The sequence below is a fragment of the Strongylocentrotus purpuratus genome, unplaced genomic scaffold, assembly GCF_000002235.5.
Source record: "Strongylocentrotus purpuratus isolate Spur 01 unplaced genomic scaffold, Spur_5.0 spur5_scaffold_12, whole genome shotgun sequence".
Classification (NCBI taxonomy): Eukaryota; Metazoa; Echinodermata; class Echinoidea; order Camarodonta; family Strongylocentrotidae; genus Strongylocentrotus; species Strongylocentrotus purpuratus.
In genome coordinates, this window is record NW_022145597.1 from 24,387,415 (window position 1) to 24,407,845 (window position 20,431).

General features: G+C 40.4%; 1 protein-coding gene across 1 annotated transcript; it reads left to right on the forward strand.

Moving 5' to 3' along the window:
* Window positions 1-1,482: 1,482 nt before the first annotated feature.
* LOC105446170 lies at window positions 1,483-11,554 on the forward strand. Its single transcript, XM_030981441.1, has 2 exons — window positions 1,483-3,164; window positions 8,786-11,554. Exons 1-2 carry the CDS (start codon window positions 1,483-1,485, stop codon window positions 10,911-10,913), a joined length of 3,810 nt encoding a protein of 1,269 aa, XP_030837301.1. The 3' UTR covers window positions 10,914-11,554.
* The last annotated feature ends 8,877 nt before the right edge of the window (window positions 11,555-20,431 follow it).

The window sequence follows — 20,431 nt, forward strand, 5'->3', positions numbered from 1 at the left end:
CCTGGTCAATTAATCTGTAGAAACATTATAAATAGAAGATCAAGGAAAGCTATAAGCTAGTAAGCAGTTTCAGCAGTATTTTGGGGGTGGTAATTATAATGGAGATACTCCTTTCACCTTTATGTCTATCACACTGAACCTAATTAACATTGATTACTATTCTTTTTTAATCGAGTATCATATAGTGATATTTTACCATGTTAAATCCCCACTGCATTACTTGTAGCTACTTAATTGCTCCCTATATATAAAAAAACAATGCCCAAGCGCGGTGCCCGTTGGTCCCCCATGATCTTCTTTTTCTTATTTTAATTGAAAGCCGAGTTGATGAGATAGCCCCCTGTAAGTGACCACGCTGGGTGGTCTAATATCCCCCCTGACCAAACTATTACAAACGGGCTTTAAAAGAATCATGAATATGGTAAAGATCTTAGCCACTGTAACAGGGATATTTACGATCAATAAACAGTTCATGTTTACTGGTATAATATTCAATAGGAATTCAAATCGTGATTTTTCTTTGTCATAATTTGTTCTAAGAAGTGCATTCACATAATTGTATAATCTTTGGAGAGTATTTTCGAGCACAATATCTTCTTATAATTTCACGTTCTTTTTTCCTTTTTCTTTAATCGTCCCTTCGCTTTGCCCCCCCCCCCCATTCGATGGGAGGGGGCGGGCACGTGCATCCCATGCCCAAACGTAGCTACGCCACTGCATGAAAATATATAGGTGGGAAAATAGCTTTGGGTATTGTGTTGAAAACAGAAGTTTCAAGGTTGAAATCACAGACACTGTTACACGCAACGCCACCGAGTTGGCCTATATCTATTTTTATCCTCCTCAAGTTAACAGCTATATCACTTGTTTTGCTCCTCTCATTACTGCTGTAGACACCCGAGCGGGGAGCTACTAAACAGGTGCACATAGCCATCGTGAGTACATAATTAATCTATACATGTGTAATCCATACACGTGTAATGTTTATATACTAAAGCAAAGCTTGCAGGGATCCTTACTTTCTCTGAAGCATTTCTTTCAAAGTTAAAGGCCAGGAATAGTGATCGGCATGGCTTCCTCAAACACTAATTTGCTAGATTCAGTTGTTTCTGAAGAAGTTGAATGCACCATATGCCTCAATAAGTTGGATACACCACGTATATTGACATGTCTGCATAGCTTCTGTGAGAAGTGCTTGGAAAAGTGTGTCCAGAACGGAAAAGATGACTCGTCCCAGTCAGGTAACAGCAAATTGAAGTGCGCACTCTGCAATGAATATACTGTTTTACCTGATACTGGTGTCCGTGGACTGAGACTCGACTTCAGAGCTACGCGTTTGGTGGAAGCTCTTCGGGAAAAGGAGACCCGGGAACTCAAACTTCTGGAGAAACTGCCTCGACAGAAAAGTCACCTTTCACCTACTGCAGAGAATGCTGCCAGGTCCTCTGCCAGCGCTGCTCTGAGGCTCATGCCGGTTTACGAATGACCCGAACGCACACCGTCGCTAACATATCTGACTTGATCAACGGGAAAGTAACCATCAAGAGCAAAGACGACTCAATGCTTTGTCCAAAACACGACGAAAAACTGAAGTTTTTCTGCGTGACTTGTCTTGAACCTGTTTGTCATGACTGTACCCTGATTGATCATAACCGAGAGCAGGGCCACCAGCTCCAATTCCTGAAGGACTTTGTCCCTACAATCCGTGAAGAGCTAAGCTCACGTAAAGAAGAAGTTTCCAAGAAATCCGAAGAGTTCTCAGAGTTTCTTAACTTGGCTGACGAACTCGAAACACATACTATGGACAAAACTAAGACAACAAGCAAGAGCATACAGAATGCTATCGTCGAATACATTAGCAGGGTAGAAGAGGAGCGTTTACCAATGGAGAAAGTGGCCTGTGATTATCTTGGTGAAAAAATTGAGCAGCTGAACCAACTGAGGAAGAAAACGCAGCATATTAAATCACTAGCGGAGAAGAGCTTGTTGTTGACAAACCAAATCATGGAGAATGAGCAGGATCTTGTCGGCTTGGCCTCTATGTACAAAAGTCTCAGAGAGGCCATGGACAGAGCCATTGCTGAAAAACCTGATGAGCAGAAGCTGAAAAATATAAGGAAATCGATTGATCACTTGCACTATCATGTGACACCTCTCGATGCGAAAGTTGGAAAAGTAGCGGTAGGATGTAGCTGCACAGAGCGCAGTACTTCGAGCGTTGCTTGCAAGAATGGTCCTAAAGATGTACAGTTTACACGTGACGGAAGAATATCAGCCATTGTCCAAGCCGCATGCATCGGAGGAACCTCAGAGACAGTTTATGTAATGACCGGTAATGAAACAGTCTACACACTTCAAGGATCAGGCTTCTACAACACCTACACCAATCTGCAGCACCAATACATGGCCGTTAATCGAGGAGTTTATCAATCCAAAGAGGTGAAAAATCTTGAAATGTTTGCTGCAATCAAGCAGACAACCACGAGCTTCCCAAACTGTACCTCGTTCAGTTGGACCCGCTGGCTTCCAACCTTGCAGTATGACAGCATCAGGTGCTTTACCTCTCTATCAGATCATCGCTTCGTCATCGCAACCACTGATGCTAAGTTGTACATCCTTGGGGATACTCTAGGAGAATTTTCTCACGGTTTACCTGATACACGAAGTATATCAGGTTTGGCAACAGATAACGAAGATAACATCTACATTACTGATCGTGACAACCACAAGATCTACATCCTACGGTCCGATGGCAACCTGAAGGATACACTGAACGTTGGGGATATCTCACCGACTTGCGTCGCTGTCCCTCACATGGGACCAGAGATCATCGCGGTCACGCACGAACCAGCCACGGTATCAATTCTAGACCTCAACGGGAATACGCTATGCTCCATCCACAACGAGGAATGGAAGAAGGTGGCCATCGGATGTGATGCTGATCGGCTGCTCTACATCCTCTGGTCCGACCAGAATAACGAGAAGACGCTGCAGAGGTATACCTTCCAGGGGGTGCAGGTGGATACTCTGTTTGAGAAGGAATCGCACAGCTACAACGATCTTGTTTTAGCAGTGTCACCAACAGGAGCTTGTGCAGCTGCTGTTGTGACCACGACCGGTGCTGATGGGAAAGTAGTGACTATGGCGCCAGGAGAAAAGCCATCGCCTGAAACACTTCCATAGCTGAACTGTAAAGTACACTTGATTTTCGAAGGGGCGATTGTCAAACTATTCATGCTTTACTAAATCAATGTAATAGAACGAAATGAAAGAAGAAATTTATTAATTTTGACATGATATTAGTTTATTAACTTTATAATATAGAGTATACCTATGTTACCGTTACAGAAGGAAGAAGTTAACATAAACCAGTGGACTAAAATTGACCGACAGTAACCTGGACTAAAAGCTGGTAAGCTTGTATAAATATCAGCCATGGGATTGTTTATGTTTAAGTTCTTTAAACAAAATTATAATAACTCAACTTTTAGCCAAGCTGCCACGATAGGACACTCGATCATCAATTCTTAAGCAATCAGCGAATTTCTCGATACCTTTGTTCTCCCCTTATCACTTCAGCTGGTTAAAGGTCGGTCAAAGTAGATTAATGTCTTGCAAATGGAAGTTATTAAATGTGCCTTATAATGTGGACTTTAGCTGGGACAAGTTGATCCGTAAAATAATGCCACGACATCTTATATTATATAAGTTCGTTTTCATTGTTGCAAAGCTATTTAAATGTTTAATCGTCATGTCAAATTGCACTCCCCCCCCCCCCAAAAAAAAAAAACAACAAACAAACAATGTATTAACCATTCATTTATCTACTTCCTATATATTCGCAGTGTTTAACTTATGCTTTAAAGTGTTTCACTTTTTCAGTGAGTGATGTGCTAACTGTGCTAACCAGTTCTGATTTTACGTCGGTATATTGAAATACTATATGCTCTCCATGAAAATTATATAAAATTATATAAAATGTTGATCAAAAATCGTTGTCGTCATTGAATTAGAAATATGAATAAAGTTCATTTTTATGGATTACCTCAGAATTATGATAATAATTGTTTAACCAACCGCAAGCATCTTTTAAATGTTTTAAAATGAACAAAAACCGTGTCTCTGGCAAAAATCCATCACTTTAATCTGTTATGAGAAGAAAGATTGCTTGAATTCATATTTCGCAATTCTTGACTTCGCTTACTTCCTCGAGTAAAGTTGAACATACTGTAGTTGATACCGAAGTTAAAGCCTAAATCATTGACATCATTGATGATGATTATTTCTTATTTCTATACATAGCGTAGGTTGAAATAGCATCGTAAACATGCTCGCATAGACTTTGTGGAAATCAAGTCAAAGGTAATTTCATTGCACAATCATATATTCCTAAGAATACATGATCTGGTTTACGATTTTTTTTCCCCCAAGCGTTTCATGAGGTGATGGGCAAGCCTATTGAACCTGCCTTTTTTAGTTTTTCGAAAGACTTTGCGATTGTGTTCAGAGCATCATAACACGCAGAGACGAATTCCGAAATGTTGGAAATTAAAGGGTGCGAAATGTTTGAAACAGCGTTCTATAACGGAATCGGAGTATAGAGATTGTAATTCGTATTTTAATTTCATATTTCAAAAGATTTTGTTCCTCTTTATGAAAATGATATTGTTATAATAAAATTACCTTTAGTGGTTTAATGTACATAAATGAAAGTACATGTATGTAATTTTAGTATCGTATTATGTCATTTATTTTCTGTAACCGACACGTCATTTTTGTTTCCTTAATAGTGTTTAATATTTTCTTTTTCATGTTTATTTACTTTAAAAAAACAGCAATGTAGTTGAGTCTTGCTGATTTTCTTCTCTTTTGAGGTTTATGTTAGAAAATAACGCATTCGGTTACAAGATTAACGTTTTGAAATGGTTCATGTACATCATGTTGTTGGGGTGAATCCAGCCGGCGGCGAGGGGGTGGGGGGGGGGGCAATTCGTAAGAAAATCTGTAGCGGCGCTAAATAGTTTTGCTCAACGAGTGGGGGGGGGAGGGTAGTGAGCACTATTTTTTTGGTATTTTTTTTGCCAGGGTTGGGGGCTCTGGCCCCCGTCCAGCCCCCCCCCCCTCTGGATCCGCCTCTGCATGTTTGTTGCAGTGTTTTGACAGAAATATCATTATTTACAATTTGGGTTGAGTTGAGGTTTTATTAGTCGAGGCAGCCAACGATTTCGAGCTTACCGCTCATTATGGCGGTCTTCTGCGTTTTTTGTAATTTATCTTTTTTCATTGAAAATATTTGTGTTCGTATGCATCTTAAAAATGTATAATTATGTATAATGAAGAAATCATTGTTACTTTAAGTATATGATGATGTTCTATTTTCCAAACGCAGAAATAGAAACAAAACAAAAGAAATTATCCAAACATTAAAATACAGTAATATAACAATAATAAGAGTAATAAATGTATGTTAAACAAATGTAGTATTATCACCATATCCTCAATATTCTAGAATATGATTATGATCAGGGGTGGTGATCCTAAGGGAGAGGGACAAGTTCACCCCTGAAAGTCTGCACGAAATTAAAATTAGATATACAGTGGATATGTTTAGAGGATATAAGGTAATATCATTTATATCCCGTCATGCAGGAACCGATAAGTCTCTGATCACAGTCTCTAGTTACGAAACATTTGAACTTTTGTAATACTTCATCATTCAGAAAAAAGTGTAATTTCTATATCTCTTACTGTATTTTCTCCGAAACGATTCCATACGTAAAAGCTCCGTTTTTGTTCAAGGACCTCTATTTCTAACTAAATAAAGAAACGTACATTCCCTACACCAATTCATTTTTCGTGTATTACTGTCATTGTTTATTGTATCATTAATTGTTGCGGCAAAGAATAGGTAATCGGGTATAATTATACAAATTGTCAGCAGCGTCATCATAATCTACTTCTTCTACCATTTCTTCTTCGCTTGTCTCAATCGATTTCTCTTTATCTGCCCCTCCCCCGTCGCAGGCCCTCCCTTCCCCTTTCTCTCTGTCTCTCTCCCTCTGTCTGCATGTATATGTATAATTTTGGATTTAAAAAAAAAAGGAAAATTGGCTGTTGTTGACGTCGGATTAGGTTCAGAAACAAATAAAACAGTAATAAGCCGAACTACCAGTCACCCTCGTCATATTTCTTCTTCTTCCCTATTTCTTCATCCCCCTTCTCATGCTATGTCTTTCTGTTTATCTTTATCTCCCCCTCCATCCCTCTCTCTCTCTCTCTTCTTCTCTTCTGCTCATGCTGATGTTATTACCATTGATGGTACTGCCATTGGGGGGGGGGGGGGGTAAGGAGCACTATTTCTGTTCCCTAATTCGTGAGAAAATATTTAGCTGAACGTTTTCAGAGTGATGTATTAACGATCAGGTACACCGTAGCGAAGCGAGTTGAGCATAAATTGGCGTGGGGTCAAGGGGGCTTTGCCCCGGTGGAAGCTGAGGGGGTTTTAGGCATGGAATTACGGTCAGACAAGGATATTTAGGAACCTTATTTGTGACACTGGCAGGTCACTAATTGGCTGGGGTCCAGGGGGCTGAGCCCCATGAAGCTCAGGGGTTTTATGCATTTAATTACAGTCAGATGAGCATCTAGGGGCCCGCCTTAGGGCCCTTGGTGGGGTTCAGGGGGCAGAGCCCCCGGAAGCTCAGGGGTTTTAGGCATTTAATTACGGTCAATGAGATGAGCATATTGTGATACCTCATTTGTGACACTGGCAGGTCACTCAATTTTTCTTTCTCTCTTTCTTTCTTTTTTTCTTTAACATACTTTTTTTTAAATAAGCACATTTTTTGCCTGACTGTAAATTTGGGAATTTGTAATTTTCCAACAAACGCATGAAAAAAGTATAATTAACAACAAAAGTGGGAAAAAATCTCGGAAAATCATGTCATTTCAGCAACATTTGTAAATCACTGGTATCGAATTAGAAATAAACCACGTCAGTTTGCCAGTATTTAGGGGCTCATGTCTTCTCACCCCTGTAATAAAAATAAAAAACACGCTTTTCCATCCTCTCACAATTATTTCCACGATATGTGCGTATCGTTATTTACAGATCCTCCATTGATCAATATAGGGGCATGCGGAATGTTCACTCTCCTTTTCTTTGAATGGAATATAATTTGTATGGGATTCACTTCAGGTTTTACTATTTTTAATTTTCTTTTTGCTTAAAAATAACAAACCATTTTGACTCCTTTACTGCCGATTTTTTTTTTCGGGGGGGGGGAGGATGGGGGATGAACAATCTTTTTCTTCAACTTCCACCCCCCCCCCACCCCCTTGAGCAACAAAAAAGAAAAACAATTTTTGTTCTCCTTTTGGGGGCCGAGGGGCATTTTCTTTTTTGGTTTAAAAAAGGTAAAATTAATATTACCACCTTTTTTAACCGTTTTTTTGCCAGGGAGTAGGCCCTGGCCCATCGCCCTCCCACTCTTGGAACCGCCCCTGGTTGTCCTATATTTATGTTTATCCTCCAACAGCTACCACTTGCTTAATCTAGAATTTGGCCGATTTAATTTTGATCTCCACCACACAAACGCAATGCGGTCTCCAATTACTCACTGCCAGCCGAAGATTCCGATTAGGACGCCCGGCGAAAATTTTCTAACTTTTCCAAGGCTTGGCCATTTCGTGTTCAATCCCTCCTGTTACACACGTCAACATTTCAATTTCTTACTTTGTTACAGGAGGTGAAAAGTGGAAGTGTTGAAATTTCTCTTTCAGCTCATATATGACTCGCACAGGTGACTATTTGTTAATGGTTGCAGAAATTAACGAAGATTTCTGTCCAAATTGAAATTCTACGAAACATTGTTCCAAGACAAGATCGACATAATTATATTAGATGAAGTAAAACTATTTGGCTTACATTTTATGTTTAATAATCGAAGAAATTGAAATGTCGAGGAGCTAGCCGAGGCGAGGTCAACCATCCTCATTATCGTATTTGAATAATAGCCACCATTTTGATCTCTGTCGGTCAGAATGCTTGACGTGGGTCATCGAGAAGCAGCCAAAAGCTCGGTAAGTCCTTTTATTTCTTTTATATTTCTATTTCGTGAGGGAAGGGGGGGTAAAAAGGGAACTTTTAGGGACTGACAATTGCCTAGAAAATTACTGCAATTGAAGATAAATGATGTATTTCTCCTCAAGTTTGTCATGTTTGTGGGAGGGGCCTAACGGCTAAAATCTAGCCGTGACATCTTCAACATACGATGGCATAGGCGATCGTTCAGTCCCTATATCTGGAGGTCTAGTGGAGCCAGACGTAGTCTCAGTGGAACAACCGACGATATAGAGACTGAAACTTTCGGTCTAGGTTTGACATAGCTTTTATGTCGTATCAACACGTTTTGATAATAATGTGTGTGATACCTGTTAACGTAAACCCGCGTGACTGACTCATGTGTCGACAGTTTATCACAAATATCAGCAATTCTTCATATTTCATGGAAAACAATTTTTTTCCTTTTGTTGTTGGCTTTTTTAGGATACCGTAATTGGTCTCAAAATTTGTGGTCGCCAAAGTCAGCGCAGTCAATAAAGAGAACCGCCACTTCCTCCCGCACTTCCTCTCAATTCTGCTTTAGACAGCCGAGCGTGAAGTAACACTAGACGGGTGTACGTAGGCTACCCATCATGCATATTATACGCGTGTATACTAGTATATACTAAAGAAAATCTTGGGAACCTTACTTTCTCTGAAGCGTTTCTTTCAAAGTTAAAGGCCAGGAATATTGATCGCCATGGCTTCCTCAAACATTAATTTGCTAGATTCTGTTGTTTCTGAGGAGGTTGAATGCGCCATATGCCTCAATAAATTGGATACACCACGTATATTGACATGTCTGCATAGCTTCTGTGAGAAGTGCTTGGAAAAGTGTGTCCAGAACCGAAAAGATGACTCGTCCCAGTCAGGTAACAGCACATTGAAGTGCGCACTCTGCAATGAATATACTGTTCTACCTGATACTGGTGTCCGTGGACTGAGACTCGACTTCAGAGCTACGCGTTTGGTGGAAGCTCTTCGGGAAAAGGAGACCCGGGAACTCAAACTCGCCAGTCCAGCCCATCGCTGTGAGGCTTGCGGATGTACTGATTCTGGAGAAACTGCCTCGACAGAAAAGTCACCTTTCACCTACTGCAGAGAATGCTGCCAGGTCCTCTGCCAGCGCTGCTCTAAGGCTCATGCCGGTTTACGAATGACCCGAACGCACACCGTCGCTAACATATCTGACTTGATCAACGGGAAAGTAACCATCCAGAGCAAAGACGACTCAATGCTATGTCCAAAACACGACGAAAAACTGAAGTTTTTCTGCGTGACTTGTCTTGAACCTGTTTGTCATGACTGTACCCTGATTGATCATAACCGAGAGCAGGGCCACCAGCTCCAATTCCTGAAGGACTTTGTCCCTACCATCCGCGAAGAGCTAAGCTCACGTAAAGAAGAAGTTTCCAAGAAATCCGAAGAGTTCTCAGAGTTTCTTAACTTGGCTGACGAACTCGAAACCCATATCATGGACAAAACAAAGACAACAAGCAAGAGCATACAGAATGCTATCGTCGAATACAGTAGCAGGGTAGAAGAGGCGCGTTTGCAAATGGAAAAAGTGGCCTGTGATTATCTTGGTGAAAAAATTGAGCAGCTGAATCAACTGAGGAAGAAAACGCAGCACATCAAATCACTGGCGGAGAAGAGCTTGTTATTGACAAACCAAATCATGGAGAATGAGCAGGATCTTGTCGGCTTGGCCTCTATGTACAAAAGTCTTAGAGAGGCCATGGACAGAGCAATTGCTGAAAAACCTGATGAGCAGGAGCTGGAAAATATAAGAGAATATATTGATCACTTGCACTATCACGTGACACCTCTCGACGCAAAAGTTGGAAAAGTTGCAGTAGGGTGTAGCTGCACAGAGCGCAGTACTTTGAGTATAACTTGCAAGAATGGACCCAAAGATGTACAGTTTACACGCGACGGAAGAATATCAGCCATTGTCCAAGTCGTATGCATCGGAGAAGGACAAGGCACAGTTTATGTAAAGCACGGTACTGAAACGCTCTACACATGTTTTTCTCGATCCAGGGATGACTATCGGTACAAGGCGGTGAAAAATCTTGAAGTGTTTGCTGCAATCAAGCAGACCTCTACGAGCTTCCCGAACTGTACCTCGTTTAGTTGGACCCGCTGGCTTCCAACCTTGCAGTATGACAGCATCAGGTGCTTTACTTCTCTATCAGATCATCGCTTCGTAATCGCAACCACTGATGCTAAGCTGTATATCCTTGGGGATACTCTAGCAGAGTTGTCTCACGGTTTACCCGGTAAACAAAGTATCTCCGGTTTGGCAACAGACAACGAGGACAACATCTACATCACTGATAGAGACAACCACAAGATATACATCCTACGATCCGATGGCAACCTGACGGATACACTGAAAGTCGAGGATATCTCACCGATTTGCGTCGCTGTCCCTCACATGGTACCAGATGTCATTGCGGTCACGCACGAACCAGCCACGGTATCCATCCTAGACCTCAACGGGAATACTCTATGCTCCATCCACAACGAGGAATGGAAGAAGGTGGCCATCGGATGTGATGCTGATCGGTTGCTCTACATCCTCTGGTCCGACCAGAATAACGAGAAGACGCTGCAGAGGTATACCTTCCAGGGGGTGCAGGTGGATACTCTGTTTGAGAAGGAATCGCACAGCTACAACGATCTTGTGTTAGCAGTGTCACCAACAGGAGCATCTGCAGCTGCTATTGTGACCACGACCGGTGCTGATGGGCAAGTAGTGACTGTGGCGCCAGGAGAAAAGCCATCGCCTAAAACGCTTTTATAGGTGAACGTTAAAGTACACTTGATTTTCAAAGCGCCAAGTGTCAAACTCTTCATGCTTTACTAAATCAATGTAATAGAACGAAATGAAAGGGGAAAAAAAATAATTTTGACATGATATTAGTTTATTAACTTTATAATATAGAGTATACTTATGTTACCATTACAGAAGGAAGAAGTTGACATGAGGTGCTTCATAAATCAGTGGACTAAAATCTACAGACTGTAACCTGGACTAAAGCTGGTACGCTTTTATGATCTTCGGCCATGAGAGAGTTTACGTTTAAGATTTTTTATAAATAATATAATAACGTAACTTTTAGCCAAGCTGCCACGATAAGACCCTCAATCATCATTTTTTAAGCATTCAAGGAATTTCTTGATACCATCGTTCCTACTTTATCACTTCACCTGGGTAAAGGTCGGTCAATGTAGATTAATGTCTTGCAAATGGTAGTTATTTAATATGCCTTGTAATGTGGACTTTAGGTGGGACAAGTTGATCCGTAAAATGTGGTGACATAATGCCACGACACCACATATTGTGTAAGTTCCTTTATTGCAAAGCTATATAAATGTTTAACCGTCATGTCAAATTGCTCACACACCAACAAAAAATTGCATTAAATCGTTCACTTATATATTCAATTCAATTCAATTCAATTCAAATGAACATTTATTTTCTTCCAAACAATACAATTTATAAGTAGGAACATAAATGTAATTAAAGAACTTGTATTACAAGGAAGAGGGCGCGAAACCCGAAAAGCATAGCTTGTAAAGGGTACGACCGAATACATAAATACAACTAGATTTGTAATACTTGTTTTGAACAAGTATAGGTGGGCTAATCCAACTAAAATTTAAGACAAAATAAAGGGTACATTTGAGATAGCTTATTGTCTCAGCTACAACATACTCGAAGTTCAGCGTAAACGAAGCTAAAACGACGGAGATATTGCTCGCGAAAGACGGGAATGTAGAATCCATTTTTTGAGAAAAAATCATGTCCCATAGAGAATACACGCAAAATGTGCAAAATTGACATGCCTCCTTTAATCGCAAAAATACGCCATGATGCCTTTGTCAAAAGGAAAAATAATAGCTATTGGATTTGTAGAAAATTATCTCAGCTAGAACATATCAAAATTTAGAAGAAAATTGACCGATATTTACAGAGATAGTACAATCAATTTTCCAAAAATATGATGACGTCATAATATGCAAATTGAAATTTTGAGTTCGGAGGCCATTATGATGACGTCATGAGTTAATTAAGGTCAAATGAGACATGAAATCATATCTCCGATTCATACTCCAACACAATATGAAAACAAAAATTGGATCACAGCTTGTATCCTAAAGAGTTACAATGGATTTTGTATAGGCATGTTTATGCCCATATATGCTATGTATTACAAGAGCTCGCGCGCACGGAAAATGATGTTAAACGGTCAATCATTCCGTTATTAATAGTCATAAAGCGACAAACATGGTATCAAATTGTTAGAAAAGATATGCGAAAAATCATGAAAGAAAACAAAATGGCGATTCTATGTTGTGTGATAGTTTTACGCGCGAAAACGCGCGCGTATGCGCGTGTGGGCGATTTTTTATAAAATGCTTAGAATGGCCTAAAACGTATATAGTATGCAAAATGATTTTGAGACGATTTTGAGCATTTTAAAATTTTGCGCGCGCATTGACGCGCGGACGTACGTGCACGCGCGCGTTTTTTGACCTGAAATTGACCGGACGAATATTGATCTTGATCATGTTAAATATGAATGAGAAATACCTTTTGGTTATGAAGATATGATCATGAGTTGATTTTCGTAAAATTTTACAAAATGGCGCCTAGATGACGTCATTAGTAAAGGTCAATGTTGAAAACGTTATTGTGCTTTGTACATATGCCTATACATATGTGTGCTAAATTTCAAGGCATTTTATTGAGCCATTTTCAAGTTATCTTGTTCACAAAAAAGTGGTTAGAAATAAGAAAAATATATAATAAAGGCAATTCTAACGAAATTATAAGGTGGTCTGTACGATATACAGCCCACCTGATTATACATTATAAATGGGAGGAAGGAAGAAAGATCATTCATGTACTTCCTATAGATCCGCAGTGTTTAATTTACGCTTTAAAGTGTTTTACTTTTTTAGTGAGTGAGGCACTAACTGTTCTAAGCAGTTCTGATTTTACGTCGATATATTTGCTCTTCATGAAATTATATACAATTATATAAAATGTTGATCAAAAATCGTTGTCGCCATTGAATTAGAAGTATGAATAAAGTTCATTTTTATGGATTGGCTCAGAATTCTGATAATGATCGTTTGTGTGACCAACCCGCAAGCATTTTTTAAATGTTTTAACATGAACAAAAATAGTTGTATTATGTGTCTCTGGCAAAAATGTATTACTTAAATCTGTTAGGAGAATGACTGCTTGGATTCATATTACGCAAATCTTGACGTTGCTTACATACTTCCTCGAGTCTCTTAACAGTTTGTAAACTTGAACATGAAGTAGATGATACCGAAGTTAAAGCCTAAATCATTGAAATTATTGCTGATGATTCTTTTTGTTTTCTATACATAGCGTCCATCGTGTCTTGATTACAAAAAGGTTGAAAATAGCATCGAAAACATGCTTCCATAGACTTTGTGGAAATCAAGTCAAAGGTAATTTCATTGCACTATCATATATTCCGAAGAAATCATGTTCGGGTTTACAATTTTTTTCCCGCACGTTTCATGAGGTGATGGGCAAGCCTATTGAACTTGCCTTAATTGGTTGATTTTTCGAAAGACTCTGCGATTTTGATCTGTTTTGAAATGTTGGAAATTAGGGGTGCGAAATGTTTGCAACAGCGTTCTACAAGAAAATCGGAGTATAGATATTGTAATTCGTATTTTAATTTCATGTTTCAAAATATTTTGTTCGCCTTTATGAAAATGATATTGTTATATTGAAATTGTCTATAGTGGTTTAATGTACATATAATGAAAGTACATGTACATGTATGTAATTATAGTATCGTTTTATGTCATTTATTTTCTGTAACCGACACGTCATTTTTGTTTCCTTTCATGGTCTTTGATATTTTCTTTTCATGTTTATTCATTTTAAAAACAGCAATGACGTAGTCGAGTCTTGCCGAGTTTCTTCTCTGTTGAGGTTTATGTTAGAAAATAACGTATTCGGTTACAAGATTAAAGTTTTTAAATGGTTCACTTACACCATGTTGTTGCCAGGAGGGGATCCAGCCGGCGGCGAGGGGGGGGGGGGGGGGGGATGGCCAATTCATGAGACTGAATTCTTTAGCGCCGCTAAATATTTGTGCTCAACGGGGGGGAGGGGGTAATGAGCACTAAAAAATAAATCCTTTTGGGGGGCCAGGGGTGAGGGCCCTGGCCCCGTGCCCCCTCCCTGGATCTGCCACTGGTTGTTGCAGTATTTGGACAGAAATATCATTAGGCATATTTACAATTTGAATTGAGTTGAGTTGAGGTTTTATTATCCAAACGTTCAAATACAGCAATATAACAATAATAAATGTATGTTTAACAAAATGTAGTGTTATTCCCAAATCCTAAATATTCTAGAATTATCAGGGATGGTGATCCTGAGGGAGAGGGTGACAAGTTCACCCCTGAAATTCTGCACGAAATTTAGATTAGATATACAGTGGATATGTTTAGAGGGTAAGGTAATATCAATTATATCCCGTAATGCACGCAGGAACCGATAAACCTATAGTCTCTGGGCACAGCCTCTATAGTTTCAAAACATTTGAACCATTTCAATACTTCAACATTTAGAAAAAAGTGTAATTTCTATTCCTCTTACTGTATTTTCTCCAAATCGATTCCATGCTTGTAAAACTAAAAGCTCCGTTCTGCCAAGGACCTCTTTCTCTAACTGAATAAAGAAACGTACATTCCCTTCACCAATTTATTTTGTGTGTGTGTCATCGTTTATTAATTGTTGTGGCGAATATGATGTTGGATTAGGTAATCGGGTATATACAAATTGTCATCAGCAGCGTCATCATCATCTTCTTCTTCGTCGTCGTGTTCTTCTTCTTCTCCTGTCTCAATCTATTTCTCTGTATCTGCCCCTCCCCCGTCTCCTCCTCTTCTTCTTCTTCTTCTTCTTTGGGTAACATGTGCCCATGGGTGTCGATCCCGGGGGAATGGGGGGGGGGATATGTCCCCTTAAAAAATATTTCAGACGGGGGGGGAGCCTGTACAATCACCACCACCCTCCCCAATGATTCACCATTAAAACAAAATAAGAGAACAATTAATGATTAGAGCCCGATGAGAGTATTTAATGGCTATTACTACGGAGGACATACTGTGTATGATCGAATCTCTTTGGTCAGTACTCGCAAGATGACCTTCAATATACACATTTTGCTATCTCATATTTCATAATACATACATATATAAATAGAAAACGAAGTAAATGAGATAACCGTATATGAGACAAGAATACATTTAATTCTCGTTCATACGGCTTCATCAGGAATTGATTCAATCAACATCATCATAGAAATGCAGTGCGCCAAATTCGAAGCCGCAGCCGCAGCTATAGCAACGAGCTAAATGTTAAGCGCGAAGCGCAAAAGTGAAAAAAAAGAAGTAGAGAGTAGGAGAGAGAGATAATGAGAGACAGAGGAAAATAACCCAGGTAGCAAGCCCATGTTCTCTGAAACATGGGCCCCATATGGAAAACCATCTGGGTCCCAAAGGCATATGGGACCCATTATAAGACAGATGGGACCCAGATGGGACCCATACCAAACTGGGCCCAAATGAGTATGCCAAGCTTAATCCCACCCGGGACCCATATGGTTACTAAATATTGGCCCCATATGGGATACATAATTTAGCCCAGATGGCACAAGTGACCCAGATCATCCCCATATGGGTTTGCAACCTGGGAAAAAGGGTAAAGGGGAAGAAACGGGCAGAAAAAAAAAGGAAGGGGGAAGAGAAAAGGAAGAAAGACAAGAGAGAGAGGGACATAATATTCCAGCATTTCCTTCAGGGAACTGAATGCACTATGATTTTCTGACAGTATGACTTACAAGATAGTTCGCTAGTTGTTATGTTGTTTCCGTTCACCTTTTTTAAAATTTGCGTCATTGTATCTTCATTTGTTTGTTTTTTCACTAATTTTATTTCCTGATATTTCCTGAAGCTAAAAGCTACAGTCGTGTATTTGTTTAACTCTTTTAATTTGGGCATTATTGCCAAGAAAAAAATTATAAACCAATTCCTCAATATAAAGAACTCTTAAAGGTAAAGGAAAGCATCTGAGCAAGAATTTCACATGACTTTTGGCCAATTTAATCTGAAGTGATTTTTTAAGCTATGTGGGGTTGATGAAGCGTTTTTTTTTCATTAATGCAAGTAAAGTAATACAATATTGTATCATTGAAGAGAAAAACGGTTTCGTCCAAATGGCAGCATGTAGGAGACGAAACTTTCAGTTTGTTCCCTGATTCATACTCAGTATCTATTTTCAGGCGCGGATCCAGGATTTCTTAGGGGGGGAGGCCCAAATTTGAAATTATGCGAGCCAAATATTGGTACGTAATGGTGACCTGCAGTGACGTAATTAGGGGTGGGTGGGTGCAGGGAGGGGCAAGTTTTCCCCCTCCCTCCTCCGCGAAGCGCGGAAGCTTTGACATTTCAATAAATTATTGGAGAAAGAAGACGATTCGTTGTACCATTCCAAAAATAATCCTCGTCTGAATTATGTTTCTCCCCATCCCGCGAGAAGCGCGAAAGCTTTTACGTTTCATTAAATCATTAGCGAAAGAAGACGATTCGTTGTACTGTTATGACTTTTAATCCTCGTCTAATTTCAGTTTCCCCCCACCCGCGCGAAGCGCGGAAGCTTTTACGTTTCATTAAATCATGAGAGAAAGAAGACGATTCGTTGTACCGTTATGACTTTTAATCCTTGTCTAATTTCAGTTTCCCCCCTCCCGCGCGAAGCGCGGAAGCTTTTACGTTCCATTAAATCATTAGAGAAAGAAGACGATTCGTTGTACCGTTCTCGACTCTTAATCCTTGTCTAAATTCAGTTTCCCCCTCCCTTAGACCTTTCTTTAAATTATTAGAGAAAGAAGAAGATTTGTTGTACCGCTCTCGAAAAAAAATTAGTTTCCCCCTCCAGCGCGAAGCGCGGAAGCTTTCACGTTTCATTAAATCATTAGCGAAAGAAGACGATTCGTTGTACCGTTATGACTTTTAATCTTTGTCTAAATTCAGTTCCCCCCCCCCCTTCCACGCGAAGCGCGGAAGCTTTTACGTTTCATTAAATCATTAGAGAAAGAAGACGATTCGTTGTACCGTTCTCGACTCTTAATCCTTGTCTAAATTCAGTCCCCCCCCCCCCCCGCTTCGACGTTTCATTAACTTTTTAGAGAATGGAAACGATTAGTTGTATACCGTTATGATTTTTAATCCTCGTCTAAATTCAGTTTCCCCCCTCCCACGCAAAGCGCGGAAGCTTTTACGTTTCATTAAATCATTTGAGAAAGAAGACGATTCGTTGTACCGTTATGACTTTTAATCCTCGTCTATTTTCAGTTTTCTTCCCCCCTGCGCGAAACGCGGAAGCTTTTACGTTTCATTAAATCATTAGAGAAAGAAGACGATTGGTCGTACCATTCTCGACTCTTAATCCTTGTCTAAATTAATTTCCCCCCCCCCTTCCGCGCGAAGCGCGGAAGCTTCGACGTTACATTAAATTATTATAGAAAGAAGACGATTCGTTGTACCGTTCTCGAAAATTATCCTCGTCTGAATTCAGTTCCCCCTCCCCTCGGAAGTCCGGAAGCTCAGGGGTTTAAGGTTTTAATTTACGGTCATATTAGCATTCAGGGGTCCGCCTTAGGGCCCTAGGCGGAGTCCAGGGGACAGAGCCCCGGAAGTTCAGGAGTTTTAGGCATTTAATTACGGTCAGATGAGCATTAATTTGATACCTAATGTTTACAGTGGCAGGTCACTAATTGGCTTGGGGTTCAGGGGGCGAAGCCCCGGAATCTCAAGGGTTTTAGGCACTCAATTATGGTCAGATGAGTATCAAGGGGCCCGCTAAGGGCTCTTGGTTGGGTCCAGGGGGCAGAGCCCCCGTAGGCTCAGGGGTTTTAGGCGTTTAATTACGGTCAGATGAACATTTTTGATACCTTATTATTTGTGACACTGGCAGGATACTATTTGGCGTGGGGTCCAGGGGGCAGAGCCCCCAGAAATCAGGGGTTTTAGGCATTAAATGACCGCCAGATGAGCATCTATGGGCCCGCCTTAGGACCCTAGGTGGAATCCAGGGGGCAGAGCCCTTGGGGTTTTAGGCATTTAATCATGGTCAGATGAGCATATTTTGGCATTTTTTTAGCGAGGACATGGGGGGGGGGGAGGCTAGGGCCTTTTGCCCCCCCCCCCCCTCCGATGCACAACTTGTTGGCGGGAAAATTGCAACTGATATCCCCCTTCTTTTCTTTTCTTCTTTCTCTTTTGTCCTTCCCTTTATCTCCTCTTTTTCTTTTTTCTTTCCCTTTCCTTCCTTCTCTTTCATTTTTTGATGGGGGGGGGGGGGGGGGGCGGGGGGAAGGGGGGTAGGGAGGCAACAGCCTGGGAGGCAAGTCTTTTTGCCGCCCCGCCCCCCGATCTCCTTCTTCACTCTTTTCTTTTCTTCTTCCTCTTCTTTTTTCTCCCTTTCTCTCCTCTTTCCCTTCTTTTCCTTCTCTCTCTCCTTTTTTTTTTTTTTTTTTTTTGCGGGGGGGGGGGGGGGGGGGGGAGGGGGGGGGGGGGGGCAAAGGCCCGCTCGGCCCCCCCCCCTGGATCCGCGCCTGTCTATTTTGTTTTATTGATTTCGTCCATTTCTTTGTTTATTTATATCTCTACAAGTAAAACATTTGAAGAGCTATTTTCCGAAAGGAGCAAAATCTTTTGATAGCAAATGGAGATAATGATATATATTTTCCTCTATTTACCTTGAACAAAATTATTAACCTAAATTACGTGGGAGATTATGAACACAATTGCATCTTTTAATAACAATTTTCCATAGACACCTGAACAAAATCGGGTAAACAAAGATTTCTTCCTTAAGTTACACACAGGGATCTAGTGCCTCTTGAAAATAAGCTCTTTGTATGTACATAAACAAGCAATACAACATAATACTCCAGTTCGATATTTTGGAGAAAGATTATTAAGTCACAACTTATTTTTGTTTCTTTGAAAAGCTGATGGAGGCCTATGTATTGTATTCAAACGTAACAGGCATAGGATAGTTGAGGTGTTTTTGAAGGTTAGAATGTTATTAAGTTTGAAGTTTTGTTTATAACACCCTTCCAATTAATAATGCACCTTCTAAGACTGGTTGTATTTTTTGGGAAAAAAAATATTGCTCTGGTCAGGGCCTTATATGCTTATATTTTAAAGCGTATCTGGTATGATAAGCAGGGCCGTAGCCAGAGTTGGGGGGGGGGGGGGGGGGGGAGGGGGGGGGGGCACATACATTTATTGATCGACCACCTGGGGAGGGGTCTAAAAAAGTTGGGGCACGTGCAACTATCACCCCCCCCCCCCCAACCACGGATACAAATCACCCCTGCTGCATGTGCCTCCTTCAGGATTCTTGCAGACATACCCCACATGTACAGTATCATAATCAGCAAACCAAATCATTTAGCGCAAATGAAAATATGGCAGCCGACAGCGCCAACTACGGGCAAGTGCTAATAATGTCAACCTCCGCCTTTTTCTCCTCCTACTCCATGATTCCTTATATACCTTTCATTCCTGCAATGCATCATTGCATGAAATTTGACCCTAAATTGTATACTGATGGTAATGTAAAACTCGTCTTCAATCCCATACCCCCTTCCCTTCTCTGGCCCTCAGTTTCCTCCTCTTTTGTTCTTGTTCTCCCTCTTCCTCCAAGTTCTTTTACTTCTTGGGCAAAATGCTGAAATTAAATACAAATACATTTACTGATCAACTTCCCCAGACTGTACCTATACTATAGTGGCTATGATGCAGGAGGACTACCAATTATAACCAGTGTATTGTTTCCTGAAACCATCAAAGTACATACAATTTAAACTTAATAGTTTTTAATACTCGTATTTCTAGTTTATTAAAGAGGAAATAGTGCACCTGTCAAAGTAAAAGGGGCAATTATCATAGCGGAAAAGAGGTACTTCTCACTAAGGGGCAGTTTCAAAGTAAAAGGGGCGCCTTTCAAATTAGAATGGAGGCATTTATCAGAGGTTAGTAGAAAGGGGCATTTATGAGAAATTGTAATGGCACTAACTACATAAATTAAAGGGGGCACTTATATATATGAGAAGGGAAAGGGCACTTGTTAGAAAGAAAACGAGGCACCGTGTCAAAGTGATTTATCAGAGGTAAAAGGCAAGGCACTTCTCGCCAAAAGGGGCACTCATGAAAAGGGGAAAGGGACATTTATTAGGCCTACAGAGG

Excerpts from the sequence above, each read along its gene's own strand:
- LOC105446170 (XM_030981441.1), top strand. The coding sequence starts at position 1,483 with ATGACCCGAACGCACACCGTCGCTAACATATCTGACTTGATCAACGGG. Across the intron at positions 3,165-8,785 it reads GCGCCAGGAGAAAAGCCATC|GCCAGGAATATTGATCGCCA; the intron begins GCCTGAAACACT and ends TCAAAGTTAAAG.